The sequence below is a fragment of the Gracilinanus agilis genome, chromosome 5, assembly GCF_016433145.1.
Source record: "Gracilinanus agilis isolate LMUSP501 chromosome 5, AgileGrace, whole genome shotgun sequence".
Classification (NCBI taxonomy): domain Eukaryota; kingdom Metazoa; phylum Chordata; class Mammalia; order Didelphimorphia; family Didelphidae; genus Gracilinanus; species Gracilinanus agilis.
The window spans coordinates 228,984,986-229,003,022 of NC_058134.1; the positions used below are offsets into that span (position 1 = coordinate 228,984,986).

An 18,037-nucleotide genomic window follows, 5' to 3' on the forward strand; every position below is an offset into this window, starting at 1 on the left:
GTGGGCAATGGGGGTCAAGTGACTTGCCCAGGGTCACACAGCTGGGAAGGGTCTGAGGCCAGATTTGAACCCAGGACCTCCCCATCTCTAGCCCTGACTCTCAATCCACTGAGCTACCCAGCTGCCACTTTTTATACTTTCTTGATCTGCTTCCTTGGGTAAGTCATAACCTCTTTCTACCTTGGGCAATACTCTAGAACTTTAAGATATAGAAGTTTTGTTGTTTGTATAGGAAAGACTTCCTTCCTCTTCCAGTGAAATCCCGGGTTGCCAATGCATTGATGTACAGGTGTGACTACAAGATGGGAAAGGAAAGGGAGAGCAAGCAAACAATTATGTACAAATAGATGAAATACAGAATAAGTAGGAAATAATGAAGACAGGGAAGGCACTCAAATTAAGAAGAGTTGGAAAAAGCTTTCTGTGGAAGACTGGATTTTAGTTGGGATTTGAATGAATCCAGGGAGACCAGGAGGCAGAGATGAGAAATGAGAGTTTCTAGGCATGAGGGAGAGAATGCTTAAAGCAGAGATGGAGTGTTTTGGTGCTTGAACAGCCAGGAAGCCAGGGGCACCGGCTGAAAGAGCATTTGGTTGGGTGTAAGGGGTTCGAGGACTGGTAAGCAGGGGTTAGGGTATAAAAAGCTTTGAATGTCAAGCAGAACATTTTCTGTTTGATCCTGGATGTGATGGGGTATCAGGGGAATTTACTGAGTGACATGATTGAAACTTCAAGGTTCAGTTCCTGCCTCTGAAATAAACTGGATATCCTACTCTGTTCATTTACTCAATCTCTCTCTGGCCCAAGCAACAATTTTGGGGAACAAGTTGCTAAGTAGTAGCCTATCTTGTAGTGTGCATTAGAAGCTTTCTTCCCCAATAAGATCATCTATTGGGATCCCTCCAGCCACTGTTCCTCAATAAAATTATAGTATATTTTTAGGAACAAGGACATCAATAGCCCTTTTATTATAGAAGTGAAGAAAAATCAACCTGTTTGCTTTCATCCTTGTTGGTTGCATTTTTCTGAGAGAAAGGAGGGAGTTGGGTTTAGTAGCAAGATTTGAAATTAAACAACATGGGTTTGAAAAGTCTTAAAGTTGCCACTTGTTCCATGGTCGAGTTGCTTCCTTTTTTTCTGTAACGTGAAATTTATGACCATATAGCCTTCAGGGAGTACATGGGTAGAATTAGCCAAGCCATAGTAGAATGTAAACTCCTGGGCAGTTGGGTGGCTCAGTGGACTGAGAGCCAGGCCTAGAGATGGGAGGTCCTGGGTTCAAATCTGGCCTCAGACACTTCCTAGCTGGTGACCCTGGGCAAGTCATTTAATCCCCATTGCCTACCCTTACCATCCTTCTGCCTTGGAACCAATACACAGTATGATTCTAAGACGGAAGGTAAGGGTTAAAAAAAAAATAATGTAAACTCTTCGAGGGGAAAGACTATTTTCCATTTTTTGCCTTTGTATCTCTAATGTCTTACGTGGTACCTAGACTGTGGAAGAAACTCAGTGAATGTTTGTGGAATTGGATTGAATTCAGTCAGGTATTGCAGTATTGTGGAAATAAAGCTTTGTAATAAGGATTCCTATTCAAATCCTTGTTCATTAGTTTACTTCCCATAAATCCTTGGTATAGTCATCTAATTTTTATAGATTCTTGGCTTCCTTATCTGTAAAATGAAAGAGTTGGATGGAATAGTCTCTTCCAGCTTTAAATCTATGCTCTTATTGGTGGAATCATGAGCCTATGTTTACCTTATAGTCCTAGATATTATATTAAAGGACTATTGGAAAATTCTTTACTATGAGAAACACATCTGTCTCTAGGAAGAGAAATGGAATGCATCTGTCCTTTTTGCTATAGACATATCTTGTTAATGTATGATTCTTTACCAGAATATTCTAGCTTCTACTTGGTTTTAGTGTCCCACTAACTAAACTGTGTGTGTTTTTCTAATTTGTATACCTCCAAAGTTGTATTTATTTTTTGTATTACTTGCATTTGGCTTTTTTTTCCTTCAAAGATGATAAAAATGTTTGGCTTTGCCCAAATCAGGAAAAAAATTTGGTAGTGTCATTAGTATGAGACTCAGATCCTCATTTGTAAGACTCTTCTGAGAGATGAGGAACTGAGGTACTGAAGGCATTAATTACCCATTACTCATCACCATGTCTCATCTTGTGGCCAAATGACATGAGAAACGCCTTGGGCAAAAAAGAAAAATGTAGAGAATTGAAGAAATTCAGCAACATATGAACTGAATTATATACCAGTGGTCATTACCAATTTTTATTTTCTAATTTCTTCTTTCTAATTATTTAGTCTTCATAATGGGCATCTAGGAGGTATAGTGGAGAGAGTACTAAGCTTCGAGTTAGGAAGACCTGAAGTCGAACCCATCCTCAGACACTTGCTAGCTCTTTAAGTCATTTAACCTTGCTTGCCTTGGTTTTTCTTCTATAAAATAAGCTGGAGAAGGAAATGGCAAATAACTCAAAGATCCTTGCCAGGAGAACCCCCAAAATGGTCATGAAGAGTCAGACGTGACTGAAAAATAACAATAACAAGGTCTTCATAATGTTTGCTCAAATTCTTTAAAATAATGTTTTCCTTTGTCTCCTTTAGCACAGTGTCTTCCAGTATCAATGCTTTAGCTTTAGTAACCATTGAAGATCTCATCAAGCCTCACTTTCAGTCACTTTCAGAAAAGACTCTATCTTGGCTTTTAAAAGGAACAAGTAAGTGGTCTGAATTGTTACCATTTTATATATGAAAACCTTTTTATATCCAACTTCAGGAATATAGGTTGGATGTTTGCAGTATTAAAAAACTTTATTCCTATAGGTCTGGTTCAATTTAGGGTGGTTGACTTTTTTCACACACACACATGTTGTTGTTATTCAATAATTTTAGTCATGTCTAACTCTTTATCAGATCCTTTTTGGGTTTTGATTTGCCTTTTTTTTAGAACTTGTCATTTTTTTCTGGGTTTTTCTCCCTGTAACCAGAGTAAGTCTAATTCATCATCTGTGTTATAGCCTCTGAAATAATTAAGTGTGTTGTTTACCCCAAAATACCAGAATTCAACCAGAATTAAAATGAAGAATCTGTTATGTCTTGGGTGAATCTCAAAAAAGCATGGCTGGCAAACACAGTCCATATTCCTGGGGTCTCCCAGATTCAGCATTATTTTCAGCTGTATTTTTCCAGCTTCCTTGGCCATTATTCTTGTCCCTTGCACTGTGATCCAGTCAAATTGACCTCTTTGTTCCTTAAACACGACTCCTCTTCTCTCTCCATAACATTGCACTGGCGATCTCCCATGCCAGTGGAAGTTACTCCCTTTATCTTCTCTCTTACTGGAAGCTGCAGCTCAAATGCCACGTTGTGCATGAAGCCTCTCTCCCAGCTGCTTGTATCTTCCTTTCAAAACTACCTTGGGTTTAAGTTCATTACATACATAATTCACACACATATAATATTTATTCTCTATATATTTATAATGCTCTTAAATTCCACTTAGAATGTGAATTCCTTTTGAGAAGAAATTGTTTTACTTACTGTTTTTGTAATCCCAGCACCTAGTACACAGTGAGTGCTCAGTTAATATTAATTGATGATTTCAACCAAGCCAATAGTAAAAATAGGTATGGTTAAGAGAGAGTCCCATGGGACAGCTAGATGGCTTAGTGATAGAGAACCAAGCCTGTGGTAAGGAGGTGCTGGGTTCAAATGCAGCTTCAGACACTTCCTAGCTATATGACCTTGGGCAAATCATTTAACCTCCAATTACCTAGCCCTTTCCCATCCTGAGGTCCTGGAACTAGTGTTGATTCTAAGACAGAAGGTAAGGGTTTAAAAAAAAAGAGTAGCAGTGAAATTATATTATAGCAGGAATGTGCTGGATATTGATAAAACCAGTTCCATGAGAATTATTATTAAAATTATTATTAAATTATTAAAATGTCTGTATGAGTATGACAATGAGTAAGTACTACAAACCAGAACAAACAAACAAAAATACTTTGTTATTTGTCTCTTCTGAAGAAAGTGATGGAGAAAATTTTAGTAATACAGGTTAAACTTAAAGATATATTGTATTATAGGTTGTTTTTTTTCAAAAAGCTGGTTTTTAAACATTTACTAGCATATCCCTGACTTAAAGGCACATGGATAATGAAATAATAGCAATACTAAACATAGCTGTACCAAAGAGCATAGAATCTCAGTAATTAAAGGAAAAGCTAACAAAATTACAAGGAAAAATGAGCAAAACAAAAATAATTGAGGATTTCAATGAGTCCCTTTTAAAGCTAGTAAAAAAAAATCCAGAAAGAAATGAATGACATGAACAGAATTTTATTTTATTTTTAAATTAAATTTTAATTTAGTGGGCATTTATATGTATATTTCTTATACATATGTGTGTTTATATACAGTATATATATATATATATATATATATATATATATATAAATACTTTAATCGTCTAAAGAGAAAAATAAGAGACAAATGAATTGAAAATACCCTAAAAACCAGATAAGGAATACTCTCTCCAAGTCCCAAATAAACATAAAAATAGATATTCTGAAAGTTAAAGGTATAAAATGGAAAACATTTTTAAATTGCATTAAGTAAAACTGGGAACCAAAATTGAAAACACTGTCATGACAAACTTTAATTAATATGACTCATCCAAAAAGAGAAGAGAACCAAAAGAACCAAAATTAAAAAGGAAAATCCATAACAGATGATGAGTAAATAAAGGAAAATTTTGGAAATCATTTTATGCAAACTATATCGACTCTCTGAAGAAGGGGAGAAGACGGGTCTGAAGATCAACAAGAAGAAGACCAGGTGATCACAGTCAACAGCAGACAGGACCTGCCAATCCAACTACAAGGAGAAAACATCAAGGAGACGGACCACTTCATCTATTTGGGTAGCATCGTCAGTAAGGACGGTGGGCAGATGAGGACATCAGAAACCGAATCAACAAAGCCAGACAGGCATTTAACACCCTGCGGTCTGTCTGGACCTCCAGAGCACTGTCCCTCGTCACTAAGCTCCGAATCTTCAACACCAACGTAAAGGCCGTCCTCCTATATGGATCAGAAAGCTGGAGAGTGACGAGCGCTGACACCAACAAACTCCAGGCCTTTGTTAATAGATGTCTACGTCACATCTTGAACATCAGATGGCCTGAAAAGATCTCCAATGCTAGTCTCTGGGAAAGAACGATCCAGTATCCCATTAGTCAGGACATAAAGAAACGTAAGTGGAGATGGATAGGACATACACTATGAAAACCGGAAGACAACGTAGCCAGACAAGCATTGAGCTGGAACCCTTTAGGGAGGAGGAAAGTTGGAAGACCAAAACAGACCTGGTGAAGATCTGCCGAAAATGAAACAAAAACGGTCGGAATGACATGGGCCCAGCTGGGGGAAGTTGCCCAGAACAGAGTCCGTTGGCGTGAGATGGTTGCGGCCCTATGCTCCTAAGGAGTCAACAGGAATAATAATAATAATAATAATAATAATAATAATATCAATAAAATTGACAATACTAAAGTGACATAGGTCAATACTGAAAAAAAATGTCAATTATCCATTTTAACAGAATAAGAAGTGAAGAATTTAAACCGCCCAATCTCAAAAAAAGAGATTGAATAGTAATCCAGGAGAAAAGTAATGAGAGATTGAACTGAGTTCATGAACATATGAGTAGAGAGAAAGAAATGGAAGCAAATCAAAGTAAGGGTGGAAGCACCCTTTGGCATGTTGACTGGATATGTAGAGTATAATACAAGCAACAGAGTTGGGATTTGAAATAAGATTCTCTAACTCTACTGTTCTTTCCACTACAACTGGCTAATTTCAACCAGTTGCTGTTGAATTAAACCCTTATTAAAATTGGAAACAAACTTATGAAAGGATTTGGTGGTCAAAGGATACGAAGAAACCATTTTCAAAGGAAGAAGTGCAAAACATTCACAACCATATGAAAGACTGCTTCAAATCACTAATAATAGGAGAAATGCAAATCAAAATAACTCTGAGTTTTCATCTCAAATCCTGCAAATGGACAAAAATGACAAAAAATGGCAAAGTCAGTTTTGGAGTGGATTTGGAAAGATAAATACATTAATACATTATTGGTGAAGCTGTGAAATGAACAACACTTTTGGAAAGCAATTTGGAATTATTCAAATAAAGTAACTAAAATGTCCATACTCTTGAATTATTGGGCTTATGTCCCAAGGAAGTAATTGATGAGAAAAAGGTTCCCATGTATTCCAAAATATTTATAGCAGCACTTTTTGTAATAGTAAAAATTTGCAAACTGACTAGCAACTCATTAAATTGGGGAATGGCTAAACAAGTTGTGGTACATGAATATAATGGAATATTATTACTGTGCTGTAAGAAATGATGAATGTAATGAATACAGAGAAGCATAGAAAGATCTATATGAACAGATTCAGAATGAAGTAAGCAGAACCAAGAAAATAATATTCATATTAATTGTAATAATGTAAATGGAAAGAACAATGTCACACCAAACAAATCAAAGTAAATGTAATGATAAAGATCAAGCAGGACTTGAAGAGATATGAGAATATATCCCCAACCTATTCTTTGGTGGAGGTGTGGAGTCCACAGGTATTACATATTGAACATGTTTTCAGACTTTTTCATTGTATTAATCAATCAGTTGTGATGACTTTTTTTTTCTTTCTAAAATTTTTTAAATTTAATTAAACATTTCTAAAGTTTTTTATATAGGATGGCTCTTTGAGAGTGCCAAGGGGTGGGATACTATGGTGATGTAAGAAATAGAACTATCAATAAAACCTTATATTAAAAAAAAAAAGAAAAAGGACTTGTGATCTCATTGGTATGAATGATTCCTCAAAGGGATACAGATTATAGTTGATTCATATTTGCTTCACTAAACTCTTAATCAAGAAATTTAGATTTTTAAATATTTTTTAATTTCACATTTTAAATATTTATTAAATCACGCAATGCAAAGGTTGAGAGAGTTTCCAGATTGGAAGTCTCTGTAAAAATTAAATCATAAATCCAACAATTTTTCTCCTTTCTCCTTGCCAGTCAGTTACACAAAGTAGTTCTGAAGTACTTTATTACTGGCAAACTTAAAAAAAAAAGTCATATAAGGTTCCCTTCAGCACAAATGTTTGTGAAGGATTAGACTAATAATAGTCAGTAGGCTTATGATCTCCTCAGTTAATTCCAGGGATTCTTTACTCAATATAATCTAATGTTTCAACTAATCCTTAAGCACAACACAGGGTTTTATTTATCAATTTTGCCCATTGCTTTTCCTATAGGAAATGCAGACCCTGTACATTTTAAACTCTTTTGCCTGCTTTGATCTCTTTGGCCATTTTTGGACCCAGTTTGATTATCTACTTATTTAAAAGCTGTGAGTAATTTATTACATTAGGAATATTAATTATGCACACTGGAATATGAGTCTGATTTTCAATCTCTTCTCCCAGGTGTATTATATGGAGTTCTATGCATTGGAATGGCAGCCTTGGCATCACTTGTTGGATTTTTGTTACAGGTAAAAATAGACCTCCTGCAGTCCTTTAATAGAATTAGTCATGAGCAATCGCCATTGTGTTCTTTTTTTTTTTTCACTTTAATTATCAAACAATCAACAAGCAAGATTCTCTATGTGTGAGGCACTATGCTAGGAGCTAAGAATACTAATACTGAGAAACAATTCCATTTTCAAAATACCTTACATTTTTATAGGGAAGAAAAATACCTGTGTAAGTACTTATAGGTCAAATATAAAGCAGATAATTATAAAATAGGTTAATATAAGCTAGTTTGGGAAAGAGGACATGAGGAACTGAGGTTATGGGAAAAACTGGGCAGAAAGAGATGGCTGAGGAACTCTATGAGGTGGAGAGGAGAAGGAAGTACATTTCAGGGCAGTGCAGAATCCATGAAGATGGGAGCTAAGAGAAGAGAAGCCCAATTTAACTGGACTTATAGAGGGGGCAAGAAGTAAGATTCAATAAAGCTGGAGAGGTAGGTTGGGGTCAAATTGTGAAGGACTTTAAAAGTTAAAAAGAAGAGTTCATAATTTACCTTAGAGGCTCTAGGGGGCTACTAGAATTGCTTGAGTTGGGGAGTAATAGGCTTCTAACTACATTTATGGAAATTTACTTGTGTTGAAATATTAAATGGATTAGGGAGAGATTTGGGACAAGAAGACCAATTATAAGGCTCTTGTAGTAATCTAGGTGAGAAGCGATGAGAGCCTGACCTAAGGTGGTAGGTGTGTTAGTGGAGAAAAGAGATTAAATTTAAAAAATGTTTTAGAGGTAGGAATGACAAGACTTATTGGATACACAGGATAAGGGAGAGTGAGGAGTTGAGGATAGTACTGAGATCACAAAACTGAGAAATTGGAAGAATGTTGATGACTTCAACAGAACTATGTAATTTTGGAAGAGAAGAGCAGATTTGGGAGAAAAGATAGAATTTGAATTTGTTGATAGAATATTGAATTTGAAGTGCCTCTGGGACAAATTATAGTTCCTATATTCCCTTTTTGGATAACCAGGCTGTTGGGATGCATTTTCATAACTAGAAAGCCAGTCCTGACCATTCATTAACATTTGGGCCTTAATGCTAAAGTAAGCCTTGGGATGGCCTCAGAAGTTGCAGATTTTATTGGCCACCCCATTATCTAGTACATCCATAATAAATTTAAAAAGTTATCTTCTGGCAGCATACCTTGATGCCCATATTTATGACTAGCACCAGTCACTATTTTGTCAAATATGACTGTTATTATTTATTTAACTAATGTGAATTTATGTTATTTATGTTAACCATATGTTAATTTATTTTACTCTCTTGACATGTAATATCCTTTTGCCTCTTTCCCCATCACTATGAAACCTCTGTGTGGTGACACTGTAATTCTCCATTAGTCGATCATCACTCTCAGCTTCTACACTAACTTCCTTTCTAGTTAATATCTACTGTTCTATAAAATAGAATCTGAATTGCAAGGGTTTTTTGAGGTCATTCCAGTCCAACCCGCCTAGCAATAACATTGTTGATTAATTCAATGCTGAATTCAGCCTCTGTGTGAACACCTTGAGTGAAGGCAAATTCATTATTATTCCATTTTCTGGACAAATCTAATGATTAGGAGAGGCAGCTAGGTGGTATAGGAGACAGAGCATTGGGCTTGGAGTCAGGAAGACCAAATTTAGCCTCAGAAACTTCTTAGCTGAATAACCTTGGGCGAGTCACTTAACCTCTGTTTGCTTCTGGAAAAGGAGAAGGCAAACTACTCCAATAGCTTTGCCCCCAAAAGCCCCACAGGGTTACAGAGTCAAATATGATTGAAATGACTGAACAACAATGAGGAGGAAATTTTTCCTTATGTTGAATCTAAATTTGCTTTACATTCTAAAGCTTCCAGTTCCATTCTTAGGATCTCTAAAAACAATACTAAATCTATATAGTATCAAAGGATAAGAGATTTAGAGCTGAGGACCAGTGAGGTCATCTAGAACAATGACTTCATTTTTTAGATAAAATATACAATATTCTCATACCAAACCGGGTGCCAGAGAAATTAAGTGCCTAGCTGAGAATCGCACAGTGAAATCAGTTTTTCAGGCAACAAGCATTTCTTAATTGTGTATATTCTGGGAACTATGCTAGGTGTTGGGGATACAAAAAAAGGACGGAAAGCTCCATTTTTTCCTCAAATTCTAATCAGGGAGACAACAGGTAAATAGTCTTGTACACATACAAGAGAGTAGATCAATGGCAATCTTAGAGGTAAAGGGCTAGCTGGGAGGGGGGCACCAGAGAAAAGCTTTCAGAAGAAAGTGAGATTTCACTTGAGGCTTGAAGGAAGCCAGAAACATCAAGAAGAAGAGGTGAGTGGGAGAGCATTCCTGGCAGTTAGTACAAAGGCACAAAGTTTTGAGATTGATGAGACAGGCTGAAAACCAGTTACAAAATGGAGTTAGTTTGGTGTTGGAATGAGAGAACCAATTAGATTCTAGCTCATTCCATCCTGTATGGCCACATGTATTAACCTCCATCTCTCTTTTTTTTTTCCCCCCCAAATCATCCATAGGAAATTAGTAAAAACCATCCATGGTTCCATAAAGTTAGGTGGATGAAATTAATCAGCATCTCTCAGTTTTGGGAAAAGAAAGACCACAAACCTACTTACCCTTTCTCAGTTGACAGAAACTCTCTTCTTTCCCCTTCCAACTTGGAAAGCCCCACATCTATCCTCCCATGAGAAATCAAATGACCTGATTTGGCATCCTGTTAATTATTTTCTTTTAATTCATTGGTCTTGTTTGATTAATTGTTTTCAATACCTAAAATGCTGTCTCACTCTGTATTCAAGGTCATTGAACTGACTGGGGAGTACACTGACCCATTTATTATTCCTGTTTTGCTAATGAATCATAAATCTTAGATTGTTTCCTCAGTTATTCTTAGTTATCCACCACAAGATTGTGGTGGATTTGCTAAAGAATAGCAAATAGGCCAATGCAACATTACCCCTATACCCCTTTCACTGTGCCATGTTGCCCAGACCATACCATTTGTCAAATTTTCTGAAGCTCCATCATATCCAGATTCTTCCTCTTTGATTCTAGTGGCACATCAATTAGTCAATAAATATTTAATAAGCACTTACTATGTGTCCAGAACCATGATCCTCTATTTCAGGATCTACGTTTTCAGACTAGAATCTTCGAAAATGAGTTCTCTTCTTCCTTATAGTATAAACCTCCTTTTCCATGTTTTCTTCCTTTTTTTTTTTAAAATCCGTTCCATCTTTGAATCAATATAAAATATCAGTTCTAAGGTATTGGAGTGGTAAGGGATAGGCAACTGGATTAAAGTGACTTGCCCAGGGTCACAGAGCTAGGAAGTATCCGATGCCAGATTTGAACCCAGGACTTCCTATCTCTAGGCATGGCACTCTATCCGCTGGGTCCCCTAGCTGTCCCTGGTCTTTTTAATCCAAATACTTCACTAAGGCTCCTCTACCTGTTCTCAGATTTGATATTTATCCCAACTCATTCATTTCCAGAGATGTGCTGAAGCCAACACTTGTCAAAAGAGCTGATCGTTAGTCTCATTATGAATACTTACAGCTCAGAAATGAGCAAAAGCTATCAATTAGGGGTTGGTTTACTGTTTTGTTGATTTCTAGACTTAAGAAAGTGATGGAGAAAACGTTAATGAGGTAGAGTAAACCTAAAATGTGTTTTGCATACTTTTTGTTTTGAGAAACAGTTGTTAAATCTTTTCCAACACGTCTGTGTTTATTCAACTCCATAAAACCTCATTTTCCATTTTAGGAAAGCCAGATTTTTAGTATATCTCTTCCTCTGTTTCCTCTCCATAATGGGAGACAACTATTTTTTTTTTTTTTTAAAAGGCCTCTTACAACTAATTTGGGCAGCTAGGTGGCACCAGAGTGTATAGAGTGCTGGGCCTAGAGTTGGGAAGACTCATCTTCTTGAATTCAAATCTGATCTCAGACAATTAATTACTGTGTGACCTTGGGCAAGCCACTTAATCCTGTTTGCCTCAGTTTCCTCATCTATGAAATGAGCTGGAAAAGGAAATGGCAAACCACTCCAAGAAAAATTCCCAAAGGAGTGCCAGACATGACTGAAAAATGAGTAAACAACAGCACAACTAATTTATATCTTTTTATTCTGTTTTTAGGCAGCAGTCAGTATCTTTGGTGTGATTGGTGGGCCCCTTTTGGGTTTGTTTTCTCTAGGTATCTTAGCCCCTTTTGTCAACTCAATGGTAAGTATAAAGTAAAAAGTGAATACAATGTCTTTCCTAAATGCAATGGAAATTAGCAATTTTTCTCATTGGTAAAATCCCATGATAACTCATGTCAGTGACTTTTCTTGGTGTTTAAAAAATGTGTTTGTTGACCCAACTGTCTTAGATGAACAGATTCAGAGTTGGAAGAGACCTTAGATATTATCTAGACCAGATGTGTCAAATTCTGAAGTCCACTCCAATGTACAACATTTTTAACAAAATAAATAAAAATACAATCAAATATAGACAATATCACATTGTCTATTACACAAATATAGACAATACCACAAATATAGACAATATCACACAAAATTAAGTCAATTTGTGGTGATAGGAATCCTTTGTTTGAATTTGAGTTTGATATCACTGATGCAGACCAATCCTCTTATATAACAGATGAGGGAGACAAACTTAGAAAGCATAATCAGGCTCTCCAAGTTTGCATGCATATTAAGTGTTAGAGTATGAATTAGAATTCATGTCCTCTGGCTCTCAGGTCAGCACACTCCTCTTCATTGCTCCCTAACTCAACTGTTCAAAGCAAGAAGAAATTATATTTGTCATGCTGAAGAGCAACAATATCTTTGTACCATCTTTTTCTTTCTTTTACATATTGGTAACTGCTTATAGGTTGATAATGATGACAGCTAGCATTTATATGATGCTTTGACATATGCAAAACACTACAAATATCTTAAATAAAATAAATAAAAATAAAAAATATAAATATAATATATATATAAATAAATATAAATAAAAATATAAAAATCCTGACAACACCTGGTAGGTAGATGCTATTAATTATTCCCATTTGACAGATGAAGAAACAAGAGGTTAAGTGACTTGTCCAGGGTCACATAGCAAATAAGGTTGGATTTTAATGAAAGTTTTCTGGAGTCCAGTTCCACCATTTAGCAATTGAAATGGTATTCTCCAAACCACTGCTGTTTCAGGCTCTAAATTCTGAGATGTGATGTCTTCTTTTATAGGGAAGAACTGTGAAGTCTGATCCTGAATTAAGTGGGTACTTCTACCAGTCTATGATAAAATTCCCTAGCTTCATTCTGGGATAAGATGAAGTCCATGGGGGAGGCAGCTGGGTAGCTCAGTAGATTGAGAGCCAGGCCTAGAGACAGGAGGTCTTAGGTTCAAATCTGACCTCAAACACTTCCCAGCTGTGTGACCCTGGGCAAGTCACTTGACCCCCATTGCCTACCCTTACCACTCTTCTGCCTTGGAGCCAATACACAGTATTGTATTGTGGAATGGAAGGTAAGGGTTTAAAAAAAAAAAAGATGAAGTTCCTGGAGATATTTAATTCCAGAAAGGATTTTCACCCAGTTCATTGAATCAAGGATTTAAGTTGATGAGGACCTTAGAGCTTATTCAGTTTAGCCCCTTCTTATTATAATAAGGGAAAGAGAGGTGAAGTACCCCATGGCTCAGTTCAAGTAGAAAGTAGGTAGCAAAGTCAAGGATATAGCTCTGGTCCTCTCCCTCCAAACCCAGGACTCCTATTCTACATATATATATATATATCTGTATAATGCTGGAATAGAAAAGCCATAGAATTTGTGATTTCATGACCAGAATTCTACTTTCCTCCTAAGACATTCAAGGATCAGTGAATAAAGAGTAAAGTCAAAGAGTACCCTCATTTATAGGGCACTGATATTGAAAGGTCCCCTTATACTTGACCAGTGGAAATGATGTCAGTTTCATAGAATGAGAAGAGATCATGGCGCTCCTTATCAGCTATAATGCAGGAATTTCCCCATTAGCAGGCAGGGGTCTCACTCCAACTCCCAGCTATATCCGTGGTCAAAGATTAAAAAAAATTCAAGGCTTTTCCCACTCATCTCTGTGTATCATTCTGGCAAAATGAGCATTTTAAAAATGTCTCTTAGGCAATGGCTGGCACATAGTTGGTGCTTAATAAATTTCAGAAATTCTCCTAAGATCTGGTGATAAAAAGACAAAAATAAATCCATCTCTATTGGTAAAGAGTTTACATTTGGTTATACCTAACCATAACTAAAGTGTTGAGCCTGGATGACTAATCAAATATTGCCATTGACAGAGATAAGGAATTTGTGAGGAGTTGCTAATTAGGGAGGAAAGATGAATTTGGTTTTGGACATAGTATAACTTTCAGCTGAATTTCACAGTATCCTATTATCAGAATTTCCAAGTTGGGCATGAATCAATTCTCTGCCCCAATGGATCTGATTGTTCTTCCCTTCTTGAGTTAATTTCAATGCATGTAAGAATTAAGTATTACCTGTCTCCAACCTCTTTTCACCCTTCTGTTGTATTGGTTTTCTTCTCCACTCCCCCATGAGCTTCTTTATGGAATATAAATTTACTCCATTTTATCTCTTTTCCCATTTCTCATAATATTATGCTCTTTTTTCCACTCTAGTTTTATATATATTTATACATACATATATATCTTAACATTTCATCCTATACAATTTGTTACTGTTCCCTCTAAGTATACTTCTTCTAGCTACCTTGATGATAATAACAATTTTTAAGAGTTACCAATATCAGGCAGCTCAGTGGATTGAGAGTCAGGCCTAGAGATGGGAGGTCCTAGGTTCTAATCTGGCCTCAGACACATCCCAGCTATGTGACCCTGGGCAAGTCACTTGACCCCCATTGCCTACCCTTACCATTCTTCCACCTAGGAGCCAAAACACAGAAGTTAAGGGTTTTAAAAAAAAAGAGTTACCAATATCATCTTTTCTTATAGGGATACAAATCATTTGAACATATTGGATCCCTTAAAGAAAAGGTTATGGTGTTGTTTTTTTCCCCTCCCTTAATTACCTTTTGGTGATTCTCTTGAGTTCTGTGTTAGGACAGCAAATTCTCTGTTTAAGTCCAATTTTTTCCTTATGAATGCTTGGAAGTCTTCAACTTTATTAAATGACCATACTTTCCCCTGCAAGAATATAGTCAGTTTTGCTGGGTAGTTGATTCTTGGTTGTAGACCTAGTTCCCTTGCTTTCTGGAATATTATATCTCATGCTTTCCAGTCCTTCAGTGTAGATGCAGCCAGATCCTGTGTTATCCTAACTGTGGTTCCCTGGTATCTGAATGACTTCTTCTTAGCAGCTTGTAATATTTTTTCCTTGTTCTGGTAGTTCTTGAATTTGGCTATAATATTCCTGGGAGTTGTCAGTTGTGGATTAAATGTAGCAGGTGATCTGTGGATTCTTTCAGTCTCCACTTTTCCCTCTTGTTCCAGGATGTTGGGGCAGTTTTCTTGTATAATTTCCTGTAGGATGATGTCCAGGGTTTTTCTTTTGTCATGATCTTCCAGTAGCCCAATAATCCTTAAATTGTCTCTCTCAGATCTGTTTTCAAGGTCTGAGGTTTTGGTAATGAGGTGTTTCATATTTTCCTCAAATTTTTCATTCTTTTGGTTTTGCTTTATATATTCTTGCTGCCTTGTGAAGTTATTTGCTTCTAGTTGTTGAATTCTAATTTTTAAAGATTGAATCTCATCCCTGACTTTTTGGTCATCCTTCTCCTTCTGGTCTGATTTTGTTTGTAGGTCATCTTTCACCTTCTTTGCCTCATTTTCAAGCTGGTCAATTTTGGCTTTCAAGAAACTATTTTCTTGTTTTAGTTCATGTATTTCCTTTTTCCAATTGTCCTCAGCCTCTCTTGATCGTTTTTTTTTTAAGTTCTTGAGTTAATTGGATTTTGAGTTCTTCCAAAGCCTGTGTCCAATTCATTGGAATTTCTTTGGTTTTGCTTGGAATTCCTTGATCTTCTTCTATTTCATTTGCTCTTAGTTCACTTCCTGGAAAGAAGCTGTCAATTGTAATTTCTTTCTTCTTTTTCTGTTGTTTACTTATATTTTTTCCTTCTTTCCCTCCTGTGCCTTCTCTGCTCTGCTGGTAGATTAGGTTAAGCAGATGGTTTTAATGAGCTTTGCTATAAGATCTTCTCCAGGTGGTGACAGAAGTTTGTAGCTTCTTTCTCTGCAGTCTATGGGGGAGGGATGTTGGAGTTTCCCTGCCCTCTAAAGACTTCTTATCTGTCCTCTTGAAGGGATTAAGTGGGTGGGGGTTTGGGGGTAGTGGTGGTGTTGATCTGTATAGCTTGATGTTGATGTGCCCTGAGGCTAAAACCATGAGAGCAGTGGGGTAGGGCAAGAAGGAGCATTTTTATCTGTGTCTGGGTTGCCTCTTTGTGTTTCTCCTCTAGCCATCTCCCTAAGTCTCAATGCCCTGAGCCTGGCTCAGCTGTGCCAGCAAGGCTCTCTCTCTGGACCAGTGTGTTTGCATGCCCAGAGATTCCAGGAGCTGCTGGAGACTTAGCACAGCACATGGGGAAGGAGTCCTGGGATTCCCCTGCTTCCTTACCCTCAAGCCCAGCAGCAGTTCAAGAATTCAGGCCTTTTTCTTGGTGTACCTCTTGAGCTGTCCAGCAGGAGGATCTCCCAGCTCTGTCCTGTTGTTAGATTTGGTTTTCTTTCCCCTCAAAGCACTTTGTTTTTTATCTTGGTGTGGAAGGGTATGGAGATTTAAAGTTTTGCTCTGTCTAAGCCACCATCTTCCCAGAATCCAGAATTTCCAAGTTGGAACTGAGGGGGTAATCAGAGGCTGTCTTGTCCAATCCATGCCTCAAAGAAATCTCCTATCCAAGTTCCCCAAGGAATGCTGATCAAGCTTTTGCTTGCAAACCTCTAGTAAGAGGGAAACCACCACCTCCTAAAGCAGGTCATTACATTTTTTAAAGAGTCCCTACCTTCTGTCTTAGAGCTGATATAAGTTTTGATTTCAAGTCAGTAGAGCTTTAAGTTCTGGGAAATTGGGGTTAAGTGACTTGTCCAGAATCACATAGGCAGGAAATGTCTGAGACTAGATTTGAACCTAGGACCTCCTCTAGGCCTGGCTCTCTATCCTCTAAGCCACCTCACTGCCCCAGACCATTATATCTTGGAAAAGCTCTTTTTTGAAGAAGTTTGCCTTTTTGTGATCCATACTCCATCATTCCTTTTCCCTTCCAAAGACAATTATTTCTTGACTCTGAAAAGCAGCCTCTGTTTTGCAGGGAGCATTTGTGGGACTGACGGCTGGATTTGTCATTGCTCTTTGGATTGGAATTGGAGCTCAGCTCTATCCCCCACTTCCAGAGAGGACTTTACCACTGAGTCTTGTTACGGATGGCTGTAACATAACTGACTTCCACTACCAGGGGAACTTCACCCCCACCACTGAAGCATCATTTTCTACAAGTAATTTTCAAGTGCATAGTGCTGAAAGGTATTATAATAAGTTTCCAAATGTTATGTTAAAAAAACTATATGAAGTCAAGTAGAAGGCAGAAGACTTCTAGAAAGCTTATTGGATTTCTAGTCAGAGGATCTAGGTTTAAATCTTCATTCTGCCATTTACTAGCTGTGTCATGGTGGAAAAGTCACTTAAGGTCTCTAGGATTCCCCTGTAAAATGAAAAGCTTGGCCTCAATAACATCTAAGGGCCTGGTCTTCTAGCTTTAAATCTGGGATCCTACAACATGTGCTTTAAGCTGATGTCATTTAAATATTTCAGTGGATCTGGGATCCTATCCAGGCTGGAATGTCCTCCAACAATGCAGACCTGTTGTGCAGGCAGCCCTGCCTTCTCATCCTATTTAACTTCAGTCTATGTCATGCAATCAGTTCTACACAGGGACATCCACCTAAAATGGTCGGGTCTTTCCTCTCAGACTCTTAAGCTTCCATGGATTCCAGGGAAGTACTTGTCCTTTAATTGCTTGTGTCTGACTCTTACTATGGGACTCACAGACAAATTAATAAACAAAGCTCTGTTTTTTTCCTTTCTAGAACCCATCTAATGGATTATTGGTATTCCTTGTCATATATGCACTTCAGTACCGTTGGAACCTTAGTTACTGTACTTGTGGGAATCATTGTCAGTCTTCTAACAGGTACCTGTTTCTAGTTGCTATTTTTTTGAGGTAACTTTTACAAGCAATTTATAGTGACTTGTATTAATTATCTTTTATAATAATTTTGTTAGCAGAATATGGAAATTTTCTCTTTAGAGATAGATATATAAAATAAGCTAAATATTTACTATTAAAAAAAGAAATAGAGGGAGAGAGAGCCAGATGGGATAGTGGTAGA

At 37.1% G+C, this 18,037-nt stretch overlaps 1 protein-coding gene across 1 annotated transcript in view; it reads left to right on the plus strand.

Annotated features, from left to right (window-relative positions):
• The window catches only part of LOC123250115 (sodium-coupled monocarboxylate transporter 1-like), a 47,975-nt gene that overhangs the window by 22,555 nt on the left and 7,383 nt on the right, over window positions 1-18,037 (plus strand). The window contains exons 10-14 of the mRNA XM_044679152.1: window positions 2,630-2,742; window positions 7,533-7,600; window positions 11,779-11,865; window positions 16,960-17,171; window positions 17,735-17,838. Coding sequence (XP_044535087.1) covers window positions 2,630-2,742; window positions 7,533-7,600; window positions 11,779-11,865; window positions 16,960-17,171; window positions 17,735-17,838 — 584 coding nt within the window. The remainder of the gene's footprint in view (window positions 1-2,629; window positions 2,743-7,532; window positions 7,601-11,778; window positions 11,866-16,959; window positions 17,172-17,734; window positions 17,839-18,037) is intronic.